The sequence below is a fragment of the Thermobia domestica genome, chromosome 3, assembly GCF_964235325.1.
Source record: "Thermobia domestica chromosome 3, izTheDome1.hap1.1, whole genome shotgun sequence".
NCBI classification, from domain to species: Eukaryota; Metazoa; Arthropoda; class Insecta; order Zygentoma; family Lepismatidae; genus Thermobia; species Thermobia domestica.
This window is the reverse complement of record NC_137456.1, coordinates 24,964,608-24,984,808: the sequence shown is the minus strand read 5'-3', so window position 1 is coordinate 24,984,808 and position 20,201 is coordinate 24,964,608. Positions and strand designations below refer to the sequence as shown.

The 20,201-nt window shown below is 35.5% G+C and overlaps 1 protein-coding gene across 2 annotated transcripts in view; it reads left to right on the top strand.

Moving 5' to 3' along the window:
• nonC (serine/threonine-protein kinase Smg1) overlaps nt 1-20,201 on the top strand; it is a 358,879-nt gene that overhangs the window by 21,855 nt on the left and 316,823 nt on the right. Inside the window, exons 8-13 of one of the 2 annotated variants that reach the window (XM_081750559.1) lie at nt 4,929-5,023; nt 8,132-8,289; nt 10,130-10,281; nt 12,557-12,735; nt 13,186-13,334; nt 19,250-19,406. In XM_081750559.1, the coding sequence (XP_081606685.1) occupies nt 4,929-5,023; nt 8,132-8,289; nt 10,130-10,281; nt 12,557-12,735; nt 13,186-13,334; nt 19,250-19,406 (890 nt within the window). Of the gene's footprint in view, nt 1-4,928; nt 5,024-8,131; nt 8,290-10,129; nt 10,282-12,556; nt 12,736-13,185; nt 13,341-19,249; nt 19,407-20,201 lie in introns of both variants that reach the window. The other variant, XM_081750558.1, reaches the window with a different exon arrangement.

The following is a 20,201-nucleotide window of genomic DNA, read 5'->3' as shown; positions in this document are numbered from 1 at the left end:
ACAATTGCACCATGTTTTCAATTCAAAATTGTTCAATGTAGTCACCTCTGTTCAAAGAACACACATCAAGTCGATAGTCGAATTACAAGGGAAAGTCAAAAAGTAAAGGGATTTTTGCAATTTCTCGCACTAGGGCTTGGCAACAGTGCTAGTATCCAGCGCTGAATTAGTATCGTCTGCAAAACTTCTATTCAGCGTATCACTCTTTATTTCCGCGGTAGTCGTTGGAGTGTAGCAGACCATTAAACATGGTAACTCCACTGTCGATCTGCACCAAGGTAGAAATTAGGGCAGTGATTCACTTTTTGTTGCGAAAGGTGTTAAACCTGCGGAAATTATTCGTCAAATGCAAGCGCAGTATGGTGACAGCTGTTTATCGCGAAGCGAAATCTACGAATGGATAGTGTGTTTCAAACAGGGAAGAACTTCTTTATGTGACGCGAAAAGATCGGCCAGACCACCGACGTCAATGACTGAGGAAAATTTGAAAGTCGTTGAGGGTATGGTAATGAAAAACAGACGAATCACAGAGAACGAAATCGCCAATACTTTACATATCAGTCATGGTTCAGCGTATTCCATCTTACACGACAGGCTAAATTTTCGGAAAGTGTGCAAGGTGGGTTGCGAAAGAATTGCCAGTGCAGCATAAAGTTTAATTACATTCTGCCAAACGGACGGTCAAAGCAATAAAGAAGTTAGGATTCGAAATGCTGGAACACCACCATACAGTCCAGACCTGACTCCAAGCGACTTTCGTATGTTTGGATCATTGAAGGAAGCGCTCAGGGGAAGATATGCAACCGATGCAGTAAACATGCATGTGCTGCAAAATTGGTTACAGGCGCAACCAAAAAACTTTTTTTCCGACGGAATCAAAAGGCTTGTGAAATGTTGGGAAAGGTGTGTTGAAGTGCAGGGAGATTATGTAGAAAAATAATGTATGTTTCGGTTTTCTATCGTTAGAATAAATGTACCTTTTCTTAAGTCCCTTTACTTTTTGACTTTTCCTCGTATTCTTGTACTTTAAACATTGACAGAATTTGCAGAGTTGACTGATGGCGGGAGATGCCAGTAGTATGCGTCGCTCCTGCAGACTAGTGACATCTTTGCCAACCAAACGTAACTTGAACACTCGTTGCTTCGAACTGTAGGCATTTGATTCAAATACGACTAGCCATTTACAAGTTATAGTACTTTGAAATCGGATGAAGACTCCTGAGACATTCTATAGTTCGTATAAACTATTATATAATGAATTTGTTTATTATTACTTACATTCTGTGGTAATTAAGATGATGCAATATGGAGGTAGGTCTTTTGTCTTTTGTTTGTCATTTCGTGCGCGAAATATATACATTGAATTATGTACCGTATTTACACAAGTGTAAAATGATAGTAGCATTAAAAAATAAGTGTGAATATTCAGAATCTTTTTAGAGTACATATTACAGTTTATGGAAGGTAGTTTTCCTAACGAAAATATGGCATTGTATCTCCTCCCCTCTTTCCATTTGTCCGATTTTTGCAGGAACTGACAGCGTTGAAAATAATTAAGTCAAATTCAAGAAATGAATATTCGTACTTGGTTCAAAGATAAGTTGAATAAATAATCAGAGATTAACCCTGCATTTTTTCGATATAATTTCGTTAATTGTTGAAGGTAGTTAATTTCATTCTTCAAAAACATGCTTCCAATAATGGAACACACTCAACAATGAAAGAAACATTATATACTAGAACTAAAAAGAGATTTATATAGTAACTAGCCTTTGTCTAGCTGCCCCGAGACCCCCGCGGTTGCTCGCCCTACGACCTCACACCTCTTAAACCCACAATACTACCAAATTTCAAGTTTCTGATTCAACTGTCTAAAAGATAAGATTTTGTATCCCAAGAAACGCCCATTTATAAATAACATGGAGATTTTTTTAAATTTCCCCTTTAGACCCCTTGATCGCAATTTTTCTGTGGGTTAGTCTCGAAAAGCTACAATAATGCCAAATTTCAACTTTTCATAGCAAGCACTTTTTTTTGTCAGTGAGTTCATGTAGTTTTATAGGTAAAACTATACGAAGTATTCTCTAACTATTTATTCAGCTTACGAACAAAGTTTGAATAACCATGTCTTTTGGTTGATTGAGAAGTTGTTGAAATTGAAAGTCTGGTTAATTACATATCAGGGAAAATTTCAAAAAGTGTTCTAGAAAACCGTGAAAAGACAGATAATTGTTTCCTATAATTTTTGTTGCCACCTTGATAGTAGATATGGTTCAATACCGGTATTATTAAAAAATTCTACTGAGATGTTGAGCTGATACTCAATGCGACCTTGAATGAATAATTTAAATATAAAACCATAGATGTTGGAGCAAGGTCTATATTTTTTGTCTTATAATTATGCTTCTCAAGTCGTTTATCAATGTGCTATTAGTTGTTTGTACACATTGTGTGTGTGTGTGTGTGTGTGTGTGTGTGTGTGTGTGTGTGTGTGTGTGTGTGTGTGTGTGTGTGTGTGTGTGTGTGTGTGTGTGTGTGTGTGTGTGTGTGTGTGTGTGTGTGTGTGTGTGTGTGTGTGTGTGTGTGTGTGTGTGTGTGTGTATGTATGTATGTATGTATGTATGTATGTATGTATGTATGTATGTATGTATGTATGTATGTATGTATGTAACACTTGTACGAGATTTCCTTGCATATTTTGATAATGTAGTTTGCAGATAAAAAATTTGTTTTAAAACTTGGTGGGGTAATGGTAGTTTATTTATTTATTTGTCTCGGTGCGAATGATCGCAAGTTATATTCCTCAGTGAGATCCTTTGGATTTTATCGGACTCCTTTTTCTTTCCGTTGTCTGTGTTCCATCTATATATAGTATGATACAATGTACGCGATCCAACTGTATATAGTTTGTATCATACTTGGAGAGAACGATGCATTGAAGTTCTACTGCATTTTCTATGAGTACATTGCTCTGTCGTGATCAAACAAGCCTGTCTGCATTCGGCATTCTTTAGTGTACTACTGGATTCAGTGATAGAAAACTGCTGAATTTAATGTAGGAAGTCACTTCTGAATAAAATCCAGACTACAGTAAGACGAAAGATTATTCTTGTCAAAACCTCTGTCCGAAGTTTTTGTGATCCTTAAGTGAAAGACTATCTGTAACATCTACAAGAGGTTGTGGGCCCGGTATGGACAGAAGAAGAGGTACGTACTGAAGATGATCTCTCTGTATATATATATATATATATATATATATATATATATATATATATATATATATACAGGGTGTTAATGAAATATACCAACAAACTTTAAGAGGTGATTCCTCACATCAAAGTAAGAGAAAAAGTTCATATGCAGCTATTGCGAAAAGTGCATAGTTTCAGAGCTAGGGCTGTCCAAAATCGTGAAAAAGCCAAATTTCAAGAAGCCCTATTTCGAATTCGAGAGACTGTGGATGGTGGTCCTTCTTAGCGTAAAGCAAGTCACGCATACGCAATCCAAAAATGCATATTTCATTAATGTTCAATGGGTGTACAGATTATTCCCTATCAACCGTATTTTGAGATATGCTCTGAATTTATTATTGGTACAAAGTAGGCAAACAATAAGCCTTGATAGCAGTGAGCACGGAATCCTTTGACGCGATGTCGGAAGTGTTAAGGAAAGTCAGCAGCACGTTCTCTCGTACTCGGGAAATGCATGGTGCGATGTTTTCTTTCACGCTTATAAGTGAAGGAAACGTGAAATATACCGTAACGAAACATATCATCACACGTTATTCCGAACATAAAGAAACATGGAGCTGCCTGTTCCTAACACTTCCGCCTTCCCTCCGAAACATTGGATGTCCATTGTTGTCAAGGTTTACCTCCTGCCTACTTTTGAACTTTCTTGAAATCAGGGTATATCTGAAAACTCTATTGAAAACATATCTGGGAATTACACTCTGTAGAGAATACCCTCCACACCTATTGGCAATTGATGAAATATGCACTTTGGATTGTGTATGCGTGGCTTCCTTTACGCAGATAAGAACCACCATCTGGATCTGATAAGAACCACAGTTTCTGGATTTCGAAATAGGCCCTAACGAAATTTAGCTTTTTCGCGATTTTGGACAGCCCTAGCTCTGAACATATGCACTTTTCGGCATAGGTTCATATGAACTTTTTCTCTTATTTTGATGTGAGGAATCATCTCTTACAGTTTGTCGGTATAGTTCATTAACATACTGTATATATATATTAATATATATATTAATATATATATATATATATATATATATATATATATATATATATATATATATATATATATATATATATATATATATATATATATATATTTGTTACCTATATCCTTCAGTGCATAGCCAAAACATTCCAGAAAAGTAGTCTAGAACTTCCCCTATGTGTGCTTCTGTGATATTTTATCGTTGTTCATTCCGTATAGTCCTTTTCAATTCGATTGGAAGAGATTCAGTCATTAGGGAAGTTGTTGAATTAATAATGCATCCAGTTTGTCATGTTTTCTACTGGTAAAGGGTATCGATTTGAAAGGCTAATTGAAATATAGTGACCTGTGAGTATTCCCTGTACGTGAAAGGTGAAAAAAACATCAATGCAGATGTGGGTGCAAACAAAGTCCATAGAAAATCCACCAACAGAATGTTAATTCCAAGATCGAACCAGAGAATCTCACGGCAAAGGTGAGTTCTCTACTACTTACTTGCCGTGGACTTCTGGAAGGTATTCCATCGGAACTAGTACAAAGTAAACTTCCTGTAGTTAAAAAAAACCTTCTTTGGGTGTATGCTATTACCTAGGTATAAAACTTTATAAATATTTTTACTGTATTAATTTGTTAATAGTGTGAGTTTGGTAATGTAGCAAATAAAACGCTAGAACGATTGTTTGTTTCAGGATCTTATTCAACCTTCTTCTGGAAGATCATCTCCAGATGATGAACCACCACCTACACCAGAGGATTGTATTGTAAAGATCACATCATTGATCAGGTAATGTATTTTATGTTTCTCCACTTATAATTTCAAATAGTAATACATTGCAATTGGTGTTTAATGCGAATGATATCAGTGAAAAACTAACGGTCACTTCATGTTTGTCCTCTCTGCCTGCCCTTAGTATAGGCGTGCTTATTGAGGCAGAGCGAGCGTAGTAGGTAAATGGGTAGCCATATTATTTTACAGTCTGCTGGTTCCAAGTTTAAATCTTGCGGGTTGGCCATTATGAAGCTTTTATAATGTTGTTCCTGTTATACGATCTGGATTCAGAATAGCATCTCCATATCTCCCAACAGTCTTTCTTTCGTAGTTGTCTCCCCGCTTTCCATTGATAATTTTAATTATAAACCTAGCTGAATCTGCGCTCTCTACAAGCGCATCATTCATATATGAGCATGAATCTCCTTGTCATTCCTCACAACATCTGTACATGTCTCTTTACAGACGCAAGTAAAAGACGTCTTGCAAGTAAAAAATCGGCAAAGTGGTTCCATAAAGGGGAGATTTTTTTCGATTATTTTTTCAATACCTCGCACGGTTTACAAGATTGAGCCTACTTCCAGTTAGAGTTTCTAATTCATGTATGATCAGAGTTTTCTTTCTTCTTGCCTGCAGTATGTAATAAGCAAATACATCACATACACAATTAATTATAATAGTGATATATGGTGTTCATTGGGCAAAACACTCAAAACAATGAAGATTCATCTTAGACTGGAGAAATGGTTATCCTTCGTTTTTCATTATCATTTGGCCATGAAATAAACACCTGAGAGGTATACAACCCTTGTATACAAATATGTGCTGTTGGAATGTATAAGTCGTAGGATACGATGCTTTACTTTTTTAAAAATTTCACCACATATAAACCTAGCATTTTAATATATAGATTATCAGAAGGGTGTTTTAGGAACCTTTGTAAACTTCTTGCTACTGAAGAGATTTTGGAATATTAATTAACAAAGTATGTAAGACTGATTTTTTAGTAAATTGAAAATATCTACTAGTTAGCAGTTGAGTTTTTCTGTGAGATAAAAAATAATTAATGTGGAGACATCATTCTGTCACGCACAATAGAAAAAAAAACTTATTATTATTTCATTTTTACAGCCGTAACATATAATTCACGAACAATGTGTATATTAAACTTGGGAGAAACTTTACGGAGAGGAAGGGAAATATTCAAGTAACAAACGCGGAAGCACAAGCAGTGACGGATCTAGTCCGAGGCGGCCCAGCTCTCTCCTCCCTTTTGTTTGAGTAACAAAAGATCAGATGGCATGACGCTAGTACCATGGAAGAGGGGAAGGATTCTTCTCTGGGATTTCACCTGCTCTGACACTTTCGCGTTATCTAATCTGACTCTTTCTTCATCTCGAGAAGGAGCTGTTGCAGCCCGCAGAGAATGCGAGAAAAGAAGAAAATATAAAGATCTGCTTGATAGATACATGTTCGTGCCCGTAGCCATTGAATCGAGCGGCATTTGGGGCCTTGAAGGGCTCAATTTCATCAAAGAAGTAGGCCAACGTATAGCACACCTTACTGGTGACAAGCGGGCTACTACTTTTCTGATACTATCAGCATAACAGTTCAGCGAGGAAATGTGGATTCCATTTTAGGTACATTACCTCCTGGAAAAATAAACACACTCCTGAATAAGACTGCACTTATTTAATATATTAAATAAGTACAGTCTTGTTCAGGATTGTGTTTATTTTTCTGATTTTATTCGCAAGACGTATGACTATGATTGTGTACCTCCTGGAAAATTATTAGAAGTTTTCCTTTTATAACTGACTGTTCAGAATTTACTGTTTATCTTTCTGTAAAAAAAAATGTCAAATATATTTCAAAATACTATATAAAATAAAATTGAAACTATTATGTACTATATTTTTGAAAGTTTATAGTAAGTGTTGCATTTTATTCTTTATCGGAAAATTTTTGAAACATTAGATATAGTTGCAGTTGCAATTTTTCTGTTATGCAGTGTGTAAAACAATATTTGAGGTGTCCACTATGTCAGCGTCCAACATAGCCATAATAACCATCAGGAGAGAGTGTTAAGTTGGAATCTTCCACAGGGACCATGAAAAGTTGTAAACTCATGATATACCTATCATAGTCTGGGTTCTGGCTGCCCCCCTCGAGCTTTAACCTTCTAGATCCGCCACTGAGCACAAGGTAATCGACTTTTCTTAGGAGAAACTAACTTGCAAATTGGACTTTAATTTTTTTTTTTTTAATAAATTTGACAATAAGAATGACTGTGGCAAAGATAGCACGTGTTTTTTTTTTTTTTTTTTTTTTTTTTTTTTTTTTTTTTTTTTACCAAAGGGACAAGTTTTGCCGATAGATTTCACTACAGTCTTCGTATCTCTTCCATTTACTTTTTACCTTTCACGAAAATTTACAATTTCTTTTATAAATTTCAACCTAGAGACTTCAAATTTTTAGAGAAGGAACTTCATAACGTATTAAAGAGAACAATCCATGCCGATTTTTTATTTAGAATTTTCTTCATTGTTGAAACAGTTTCATTGTTAAAGGTTTGGATATCCATTTCAACAATCAAGTCATTTCAACAATGTAGAAAATTCTAAATAAGAAATCGGCACGGATTATTGCCTTCGATAGATTATGAAGTTCCTTTTCTTAAAATTTTGAAGGTTGAAATTTGTAAGAGAAATCGTGAATTTTCGTAAAAGATAAAAAAAAAAAAAAATACATAGGAGAGGTACAAAGACTGTAGTGCCATCTAGCGGCAAAACTTGTCCCTTTAAACCAACCTTAAGTGTCATTCACAACAATATTTAGTCGCAGTAATGTCAGGTCGAAAGCTAAAAGAAAACTTGCGAAATTAGGTAGTCCAAGAGAGAGCTTGGTCTTGTAATGATTTTTTTCCATGAATGAGATCGTGAAATGAGATGATGACTAAAATCCTCGAGCGTGTTGACAAACTATCTAAAACAACGTATAATTGAAGTAATAATACATTGAAACAATATGAAATGGTGCAGATGATCGGAAAATATTGTATATGTCAAATACCACGTGAAAATTTCCTGTATTTGTAAATGTATGTAATTTGTTCACTTGTAGGGTATTTAATACTGTCATCAAAAGCTTAGGAAGTCATCTGAGTCCAACCATCTCTTCCGCCGTATCATGGAGTTTCCTGACAGATTGTCTCGTGAAGATGCTTCGAAGTGTAGTGATGGCTATGGAAGTTCAAGTGGAAGAAGAGATGTTGATTACAGGTATTGTGGATAATTTTTTGTTTTTCCATCCGTAGAGATAGAAATATTATGTATGGGGTGCAGCATAGATAAGTAATTGACAAATGGTGTATAGGCCGACTTACTGTCTCTTTCTCTTCTCTGTCGGCGACCGTACAAAGCTTTATTATTATTATTATTATTATTATTATTATTATTATTATTATTATTATTATTATTATTATTATTAACAACATCTTTTAAATTCGGATACAGACTATAACGTGAGACACAAACACAAGGCAGTTGCCCGTGTAAGTCTAAGATTGACCTAACTGAGTCGTACTGAAGTCTCCTGTACACAAAATTATGGATAGACAGTATTTTTAGTTATTCAGTTACAATGAGATATAACTCTCAATACCTATCAGGGTGGATTGATTTAAATCAAATTCCGAAATAAATTAATTTAAAGTGAAAGTAAGTAAAATCCCGTTTCTGTTCTATTATTTCGATTATGGAAGATGATAATCATAATACAATGAGACTCAAATGTATGTATGAAAACGAGTGTTTCATGCAGAGGATAATTAGAGAAAATTCTGTTTTGAGCAGGTAAGGGAGGTGAATCCTGCTTTCTGCCTTTCGTAACATAGGGTTTTTAAATCGTTAACTATTCCAACGGGGAAATCACGATGGACATTTAAGACAAAAAATCTTTTATGTGCGCCTCTGTTTGTTTGTTCCCAGATAATAGGGTCGTATTTAGAGGGGTTCGATACCCTGTCCAAAACATTTTAGATATAACTTGACGCGAAATTCATGTATTTTATATATATTTCATGCCGTAAGCTAGTTCCGATTTTTTTAAAATATGCCCCTGCCAAATATCAGTAACTTTTGTGAAAAAAGTGTCATGTTGATAAACGTTGCTGTACTTTTTCTTTAATGCTTAAGAAACATTGTTTGGGATTGAAATAAATTAACGATTGGGGATTAATTCAAAATTCAACCCCAATACTTTCATTTAAATGACGTAATTAACATTTAGAACTAGTTCCTAATATTTTTTTCTTCAGTTCGCAACTTGTATTATTCGAGAAGAAAGATGTGGTTTAAATAAAAGAAATCGATTAAGTAAAAAAAAAAAAAAGAAAAGAATGTTTTTTTCACCCTGATACATATCGTATATTTTAATAATGCAACAGTCTTATTTGACATTAAACCAAATATACGCGCACTTCAATATATACACGCACAAATAAAGGAATGGTGAAACGCGAATGCACATCCAATCGCTATCACAAATCATTCACGTGCTTTTATGTCATTGAGTATTAAAAGATATACAATATTTGAAGTTGCGGTATGTAAGCAACAAGGAAAGAAAAATGAAAATTCTTACCCAACAGTGTAACTACGTTGCTTCTTTAATGTACAAACTATCTCTTTTTCTATAATTCTAACAGGTTATAGTTATAATGGTTATGTCTGCAACGTTCAGAAGTAACTTGTAATAATTTTTCCATTTCCCATTTGGTATCGAATTTCCTGAATTCATGAAAATGAGTGTAATATTTGTGTTTAGTGTATCTGAAAGCCCGATGTACTAAATTTCATTGTTATCTATATACCATATCACGTGGCGCCATCTATTGGAATTTTCATTGTTAGAGAATTTCTCATAGGAATTGACTGGGAACTTCCGGTGGTCAATTATCACCTGAAAAGTGTTCTCAGCTCCACCTTAATGTAAAAATGATCAAAGGCTGCGTAGTAGTTTTATCCGTGATAAGTGGAAATTTCTATTGACGCTCATTTTTATTTATAGAAATTACACTTAAATTAATATACATAAATCTAGTTTTTATTTTTGTTTCAGCTAATGAATGTACGTCGTTGTTGCTGTGTCACCTGCAGTCCAAAATATCTCCAGCAAACGATGTTCTCTACAATTTTATCGATACACAATTAGCCATGATTCCAGAGTTAGCAGATGTGACGTTGATATCAATGCTCAAGATGATATCGAAGGTAAAAAGTGCTTTAATATCAGTTCTTTACTTTCTCTTTGTGCAAACATCATCTTCTATCAGCATTTATGTTTTGTGTAATTTTGTACTTTTATGTTGAACAAGATTTTCTTGAGGCATTAAGTTTCAGTTATTAGGATTACGCAAGTGATACTTAAAAAGAATGTAATGTTAGTGCATATGTACGTCCGTTACTCCACACGGTGTTTTGCAATAGACAGCTAGAGTGATTATCTCGGTGAAGCTCGTTAATGTAACCAATCTTAATATATCCATGGGTAACAATGACATTAACGGTAACCATCCCTATCCCATTTTCTACTGTTGATACTATGATACATAATTGTAGAACGATAGAATTTACATATCACCCAATTAGATGGCAGCAGACGTCCTCCAGTGAGGTTGACATCTACAGGTCAAAATGGAAACTTTTAGACGTGATCTTTTCTGTCTTTAGCAGAGTTTGCTTTTACATATTGCCAATATATTAGGGACATTTTAGTCTGAATAGTAATAATGATAAATTGTAGATTGACTGGCAGCAAATCGAACTGTTATCTCCAATTTGTCGAATGGGTTCTCTGGATGATCTGTTGTTTCCTTTTTATGCTGCCTCACGGGGGATCAATGATAGAGTGCGTACTTCTGGTACGTGGGAACCCTGTTCGATCCCCGGTCAAGTAAATTTGTGGTTGACAACATTGTGTCCGTGGATTTTTTCGGGGTACTCCTGTCTCCCACATTTTCATTCCACCATAATCCACTTGCTTTAATCAGGGGGGCGCGGTGGTTCAGTGGTAGAGCGTTCACCTCCGGTGCTTGAGGTCCCTCGTTCGATCCCAGCTCGCGCCGTGTGGACTTTGTGGTGGACAAATACCGTGTGCGTGAGTTTTCTCGGGGTTCTCCCGTTTCCTCCCACTTTCTTCATTCCAGCATTTCACTCATCTCTCATCATCACTGTCTCCTTTAGCCTAACCGCATAACTGTGGGACGTTAAACTGAAAGATTTCATTTTCATTTAATGCTGCCTCACAGATCTTAAGAGTCGTTCCTGAATCCTTAATTACATTGTCGTAGAATAAGCAGGAAAACGTAAATTCCAGCTTGCAGCCAGGGGATCGTAATGCTTACTTCCTTCCAATACGTAGGCTTCCGTGAAATCTAACACAGCTTAACACTAAACTAAATAGTAAAGAAAATATACACTGCTGCTTGTAAAAATTGCTAAACCAAGAAAATGTAATGAAATTTCCTTGCAAAATTATACAGAAACGATAATAATTTCAGAGTTGTACAACATGAACAACTAGAGTTGTCTTTGATAAATCAATGTGGTACGAAGAGTCTCTTTGCTGCAGCCAGAGAGTTTGTGGCATCGAATCAGACAGGCGTTGGATTTGTTCCTAAGGAGTGTTGCCTGCCGTGCTACTTGTGTACGGATTCACAAGACACCGACAGTCTACTGGAGGACCGTGACAAACAAGCTGCCGACCAATCATATCTCATACATGTTTAAGGGCGACATACCAAGTGACCATGGAAAGACATTATCTAAGAGCATGATTACGCCAAAATTTTCCTATTTTATTCTTTAATTTCCCCCCTTCAACGGGACGGAAAACAGCAAAACAAACACGTTGTTTTAAATGGAACCTGGTGGTAACAGCATGCTGAATCAAACTTCATATCTCGTTGTTTGTTTTTTGTACTCGATTATCAAGTGGACAGCATCCTGATTGGCTGTGACGTTTCAAACAGGATTACAGGTTTTGTCAGCAAATATGCTGTTGCTGCCTGAGTCGCAGGGAACTTTCTGAAGATTTTTGCTGCCAACTCGGATTTGTCTCTGAGTGAACAAAGTTGATTGCTAAATTCTGCATAAACACGCTGTTCTATGAAGGATGATTTGAGGTAGGAAATTTGAAAAGGGAAGGATGAAATAGAAAAGTTTCGGTATAATCTTATCCTAAGAATAACATAATTCAGAAAATGAGGAAACAAATATTCTTGTTCCACTTGATGACAATGGCAGGAGGCTAACTGTGTAAACAAAGCAACATTCGAATCATTGACAGTCCACGCATGGCTCGTAAAGATTTTTTTTTCAACAGCTGATAAGAAAATATGGTTTAGTGTGTAACTTCACTATACTTTAATTTAAAAAGAAATTTTAATGAAATCAAAATCTCAATTAAAAAAAAAAAATATTGTGTGTTAGTATATACACCCTGAAATCTTTATTTATTATTTCTGTTTTTCTTTCTATCTTTCAGACTGTCAGAGAAGTTAGTGCCAATTTGCCAATAGAGTTAGTTCAGAAATTACTCGGTCCTTCATCTCCAATCCTTCAGCTCCGATTTTCTCCATCCCTGTTAGTTCAAAACGAAGTATTAGCAGTATATCATAGTTTGCTGAATCTAAAGAACATTCCTTTGCTTCAAGAAGCTTATAGGTGAGTACAGTTTCCAATATGTTCTTCTATTAATTATTAATAATGTATTGTAATTATTAAATTAATCTGAGGAATGTGACTCAGTATTTATTAATTCTGAAATTTTCAATGGAACCCCCACCTTCTTCAGTTGGCTATTTGTTGGCATAAAAATACACTGCTGTTTCGTAGCTTCCATTATGTAATGAAAAAGTCATTTCAGATATGATTGTTAAAGGTAAGCCTAACCTTACCTGAAATAATAATAATAATAATAATAATAATAATAATAATAATACTTCTTTTTCTTCTTTTTTGTGCTCTTAGAATAAACACTCAACAATAAACTAGTTAATTTAATATATAAAGAAAATCGAAATTTTACGAAGATAGTATTGAATGCTATTTGTTTTTATGTGAAGCGTAAAACCTTTGTCATTTAAAATGAATTCTTTTCAATTTCATTCACAGATACGTATTAGGTGATTTGGAAGTAGCTTACAAGAAGATAGTCCCTATTGAAGGTCTTGTACAAAATAACCCTCACGCGGAGACCTCATACGACAAAACCAAATTAGAAGTTGTAGTTTTGTTTCACTTACGAGCTTTGGCCGATCTTGGTAAGCGTAAGTTGTTTTTCTGCATGTCTCAGTTGCCAAATTGTATTTGTGTGTGACTCTTCTCTGCACGTTTCCTGCATCTTTTGTTGTGACACGAGCCTATGAATTGTGCATGTGAGAACATCAAGAGGGTTTGTACGTAGTGTGTAGAAAAGTTTATAGCGCACATTCTTTTCACTTTATGTAACATTGTGTGTTATCAAAATATTTTGTGGACGTGTTTACGATTTTCCTCAGCACGTATAATGAATAATCTTTGAAGTACATAATACAGTGAAACCTCTCTTACTGGACACAACCATAATACGAATAATTTTTGTTGTCCCGGAAAAATATATGTATTACGGGAATAGAGCCTACCTTTTACGATCACTCTCAGATATGGACACCAAAAGTCCTATAGGAGAGAATCCCCCATCTTACGGACACTCTCAGAAATGGACACCAATAGTCCTATAGGAAAGAATCCTCCATCTTAAGGACACTCAGAAATGGACACCAATAGTCCTATAAGAGAGAATCTCCATCTTACGGACACACTCAGAAATGAACACGAACAGTCTATAGAAGAGAATCCTCCATCTTACTGATATTTTCAGATACAGACACGGACAGTCTTGTTTTACCCCCAATGATGTAGTGATCATCTCATAATGGAAGGGAATTATTTTCAGCTCGTACATGTTTAGCGTAATAAATACTTTCTGCAGTTGGAAAATAAATTTTCAGTTGATCCCTTCACCTAATACAACAGCTACTTTATTGTATTTGTATGAAAGTATGAGTTTCTTGTTGTTGGTAATATTTTTATCTTAATTTAATTTAAATAAAATATATTTAAAATAATATTAAGAATTTTAGGATCAACAAGAAAATTCCGATCAAAACCTGGTGTCCGTAGGATTACGTACTAGACAGCTATTGCTCCCTTTCTACATTTTCGGTACTTAATAATAAGGTTACATGTTCTTATTGAGTTATTTTTACTCTTAATGCAGTCAGTAAGCGAATTAAGAGACTTTTATGGATGTATGACGTGTACTTAAGAAAAATCACATAAGCATTATATTGTGCAATAATGCCCATATAAACCACATATAAACCTATCCCCAGCGATACTTTTGTCCCTATTACAGAGAGGATTTTCCCTTCATTCATACAGTAATTCGAACACAGAGTACAGTATTTCGGTACTGTGGTCCCGCTAGCGTAGTCGCTAACGCTCATCTTTGGCGCGAGCTGTCCCGGGTTCGATTCCCGGTGGGGACACGATCGAAAAAGTGTAAAAGCTTTTTCAGACCAGCCACCCTGAGTAAGGTTTTCCTGGTCCTCATTCACACCAAGCAAACCGGGGTGGTACAGGCCGCAGCAAAAAACCTGCAACATGAGCATGTAATTTTATTGTGAAACTACGCCTAACAGCGCAGGGAATCAACATAACGTCTAAGTGGCACGAATCACGCCACATGAGACCTCGCCGTCCTCCCCTGCACACACATTTTGGAGCAAAAGACTTCGTCCTTTCACAATAAACGTACATGCTCATGTTGCAGTTTTTTTTTTTTTTTTTTTCTGCGGACTGTACTCAACATACAGGTCCTAGGCCGCTTCCTTCCCCAGCCCGTTCCTCCTTCCCCTTCCTCGGTGATCACCAAGGGATGGGCTAACATGGACATTGATGCCGAAAGCCCAGAAATCTAATTCCTGAATCCTAAGTATTTCGGTATTGGTCTACATTTGCATTTGTAACTAATTGTTTGGAGTGTACTGCATACAATTACTACATGAGATATAAGTAAATCTAAATTTTTGTAACCTCATTGTAACGGACCAGCAACCTCACATTTGCACAGAAAATAATCATGTTCCTTCAGTGTCCGCTGTTGAGAGGTTTCACTGCATTAAACTGTGTAAACCACATAGTTGCTTTGAGATAATTGTGTCAAAATAACGTCATTGGATTTGATTTGTAGATGTGTTTCTTGTATAAGGGCTATTTTCAAAAGCTTAAAAGGTAACATTAAGTGCTTAGAAAATGGTTCAAAACTAGAACGCACGCACGCACGATACTAGGAGGGTGCTTTTTAATGTTCTCTGTTGCTCATATTATTAAAATGTCTTGTCGGTTTGCATTTTTTTTTTTTTTTCAAAAATTTGTGATCATAGACGTTTTGTTGTACGTTGTAGACAAAATATAAATTACAGTAAAGTAAATTAATAGATAATGAGATGGGTAGTTGTAGAATAAACCTTCACTTTTTTTTTATTTATTATTATTATCATTGTAGTGTATTGTGCCTTTCATTCTGAATTTAAATGTCTTAAATATACTTTGTATTTGGCATTTTTCTTTCTTTCTTTTGAAATCGGACATGAATCTATTTGAAAAGTAGTCAAAGGAATTAATAATATCTTGAAGCTTTGTTAATGCTGCTGGTATGTAAAACCGTACGTTTCCTTGGCGAATTTTCGCTTTCTAAAAGTAATGTCAAGGCGATAAATAGGTGAAAGATTAAAAAATAACGTAGATACGAGTATCTTGTTACTACAAATGTCCAAATATCGTATTCTTTTTGCATGGTATTGACTTGTGCGTTTAGTTTTTAGAAAAATTCCGACATCAGAATGTAAACTTTTATATGTAACAGTATATTATTATTAAGTATTCTGCCTTTCGGCAGGTCCTGGGACTAATGAAGTTTTTTCAGTTTTAGATTTAGATCTTGAAATGTAATCTTCCTATTCCTCGCTTTCCTTCCATCTTCTTCTATGGCGGTGTGAAGAAGACAGTTTCTTCGCAAGATGTGTCCAATCCAATTGGTCTTCCTACGAAGGATGCTGCCTAGAAGTGTCCTCTTCTCTCCTATCCGTTTTAAAACATCTTCGTTTGTTGCTTTCTCTGTCCATTTTATCTTCTCAGTTTTCCTGCAACACCAGATTTTGTAGCTCTCTAAATATTTCTTTAAGTTCCGTAATGTCCAAGTCTCTGAACTATACAGTCCAATGCTCCATATATATAGCACTTGACCAACTTCTTCCTAAGTCCAATATAGACCTGCTAGTTAGGAATGATCTTTTCTTGTTGAATGCTTCTTTAACTATGGCAATTCTTGACCTGATCTCTTTCGTGCAGTAAGCGTCTCTCGTAAAAATACTTCCCAGATATTTGAAATTATCGACCTTTTCAGGTTCTCTTTGTTTTACTCTGACTCGTAAGGGCGCATTTCCATGGGATATTCTCATGACTTTCGACTTTCCGATGTTATTTCCATTCCATATAGTAATATTAACATTGCATTTTACATATAGTATCAAGAATTTTTCAGGGAAACTAGTAACTGTTGTCTGTTCTTTGACGTTAAACTATTAATAAAAAGCGTTTGATGAATGTACAACCTTGTTCAAAATTCGTGGCCATCCACCTGGCTTTAGAAGCCGATATTCTGATAGACATGTAGAAAATTCTGACACTTGGCTCTAAAAAAGGATAACTATTAGGCAAAGAAAAAAAAAACACATTTGTTTCATTTAATTCATAAACACCCATGGTCTCTAATCATGCCTATTTTAGTGCCTTAAAATTATGCTGTGTATATGTGTATTTTGCTGACGACCTTGAACATCATTGATGTCTCACAAGATAAAATCCAAATGAATTTAGTTTTGTAGTAACTAGTCGAGCTATGTGCACAATTATAATTTAAAAAATGTATTTTTTTCTTTCCTTTGTTTTTTCAAATTTTAAAATAAATTCGGTATATAATTCCGTACACTTTTATTTTTGTCTATATTTATTAGATAGGTATTTTTGTTTCACCTTTAACAAGATCGAATGTTGCGTGTCTTAAGTCAAGTTGAGGGCATAGGTCTGCCGTGTCGTGAGAAAACGCTGTAACTTTGGCGAAGAAGTTTTGCGAAAATGAGCCTTAAAGTTTTCATCCGAAAATGTGATTTGTATCGTATAGAACCAGTGTATTTTGACTTTGGAAACACGTGGTCACATGTAATGTTACGTAAATGCATGTTGTGTGATTACATTAGGTGAAAATTGATTGGTTGACCATTATTGCCTAGTTACACTGGTTCTACACGATACAGATCACATTTTCGGATGAAAACTTTAAGGCTCATTTTCGCAAAACTTTTTCGCCAAAGTTACATCGTTTTGTCATGACACGGCAGAGGTGTTATGTATTCTTCGACCATTAATTTTAGTATCATCATTTCGCATCGTCTCTTGTAGCCAAAGGCAGAACTATTGGATGTAAAACTGAAATAAGTAAATAACTTCGATTCGTCCCACAGTTTTACTTTTTTTTCATTGAATTCGCATCTATAGAGAATATGATACAAGAAAAATCGATTGATGCCTTCCATTTCCTAATGAAGAATTTTCTTCAGCGAAATGATCTATTAATAAAAATAATAATTATTGTAATTAATACTAACTAGTTGTTCCCCTTCCCCCAAGCCTTCGGCTCGTCTACAGATTCCTACTAGCGACATCACTTGGCGCCGGTAGCCAGTGCAGGTAGCGACAACTGTTAGTCTGACTGTTAACTATTAAAAGCGGACTGACACAATTTTTGCTTTTAAAATAAGAATTATAACTTGAATTTACGGAGCATAAACACAATATAAAATGAGGAATGCTTTAGAACAGTGGTTCCCAATTAGTTCAGAACTGCAGGTTCCTTTTTATTTTTATCTCAAGCTACCATTAAATTTCGGTATTTGCGTTGCAGTAATAGTTGAGAGGTAGATAGCAATATATAGTTTCCAACCTCTGTATTACAAGCATACGAGAGGATGCGGTATATATATGCCAGAATCTAAATGTCATTAGGAAATGCATTCATCTTTTTGTTTCGAGCAGTTCTTTCCGCATCTGGTTCAGTATTTGCTACTTTTAGCCTTACATGATGATTAGCTTCAAGGAGACTCCCAACTGTGCTTTTTACAAAGCTATGTGTTGCAATAATAGTTCACTACAATATGTGGTGCAAAATAGAACTAGGTGTTTCAATGCTTTTTCTCCTATTTTCTTATACTGATAAAATACCTTAACCCAAAGCTGACCAAGTTCACATTCTTTATATTAAAAAAAAAAAAAAAAAAAATCATCTTGCTTCTCCTAAGACAGAGTATTTAATTGTACTATATATTCGAAAGTAGGACACGAGGGTTTAATGGTAGAGCACTTGCCTGTAGTGCGTAGGGTCCTTGGTTTGATCCCCGACCAAGTAAGTTTGTGATGCACAACATCGTGTCCGTGGGTTTTCTCGGGATACATTTCCTCCCACATTCTTTATCTACTAATTATTCCATCACCATTCACTTGCCTTAATCACCTGTCTCCCTTAGCCTAAAGGATATAATCATGGAACATTAAACTGAAAAATTTCATTTCATTTTTATATACTCGCAAAGGATCCGAGATATTCATGAGTTTTCTGATAGAAAAAAGTAACCTCTGAAACTAGTTGCTAAATCATTTAGGCGCTCAACGGCCCCAGGAGTCCTAGTAATGTAGTCGTGTGGTCCAGCTCAGCTGGAGTCGAATTGGTGTGACGGGGAACGGCACATACTATGGAACTTGAACTTCCTTGATGATCTGTGTACCCACTGCATCGAATTGAAATCCTAGTCGTGGTTCAGAGCTCATGTTGATAATAGGTCCAGTCCTTCATAACCTCGGCGCTGCATAAAAACGTAAAACAAAAACAGTTTTTTAAAAAATGAAAATAATGGGAACAAATTAATTAATTACTTACCGTCTGTCTTCTGTGATACGTTTTATGTTGAAAGTATGGTAAAATGTAACAGAATGGTTTAAAAAATGATAAGTACTAATATGCAGTATATCTTACTTTGTTGCAACCATCATTTATTTATTTTTTTATTGTATGTTTTAGCAAATGCCAGTAACTCAATCATAGGTATGTGGGCATTAAAACCAAGTATGTTAGAACTTCTCGCCATGAAGTTGGATCCATGTAATTCTAAACTTGCAATGCAGTTTCCAGCGTTGCAGTATTCACTTCTGTACCTGCTGTATTCGCATTGCTCAAAGTAAGTATTCTTCGAATTCGAATTTTCATATTACTTTTTATGTTTTTAATTTAACGTTAAGTAAACTTACTACATCATCTCACAATTACTGCGTTAGAGTATTTTAAGGAGCACGCTCATGCTCATCTAAATGTTTACACAAGTTACATAAAAAGTAATGGCAACAGTTTTCACGTCAGAGGAATATGTCTGAGCACTACAAGAATTTCGTAGCTGATAAGGATGTCTTAACACTACAAGAGTTACGTAGCTGATAAGGATGTCTCAGCACTACAAGAGTTTCGTAGCTGATAAGGATGTCTCAGCACTACAAGAGTTTCGTAGCTGATAAGGATGTCTCAGTACTACAAGAGTTTCGTAGCTGATAAGGATGTCTCAGCACTACAGAAGTTTCGTAGCTGATAAAGGATTGTGAGACGACTAAGTGCGGCGAGTGGCAACGACTGTGTTATTCAGTCAAAACAAGCAGTGTCGTTAAGTAGAAGCGCTATAATATTTTTCGGAAAGACGAACAATGTGCGCGGATCAAGAATTCAAATGGCACGTGAGTGCAGTGCACAATAATGTTTTCAGGAACTTCGTGACAACTTTTTCACCAAAATGAAGAAACAACTTCGCGGGAAGCACTACGACACAAGAGAAGCCATTTACGTTCCACTAGCATCGGTGGGTTAAAATAAGAAAAATTAGTAATATGTTCCGTTAGTCAGCCAGTTTTTACTATTATTGAAGAGCTCCCTGATAGACGATGTTTTTTTGTCCTAAAAGTTAAATATTACTGTTGTGGGCTGAATT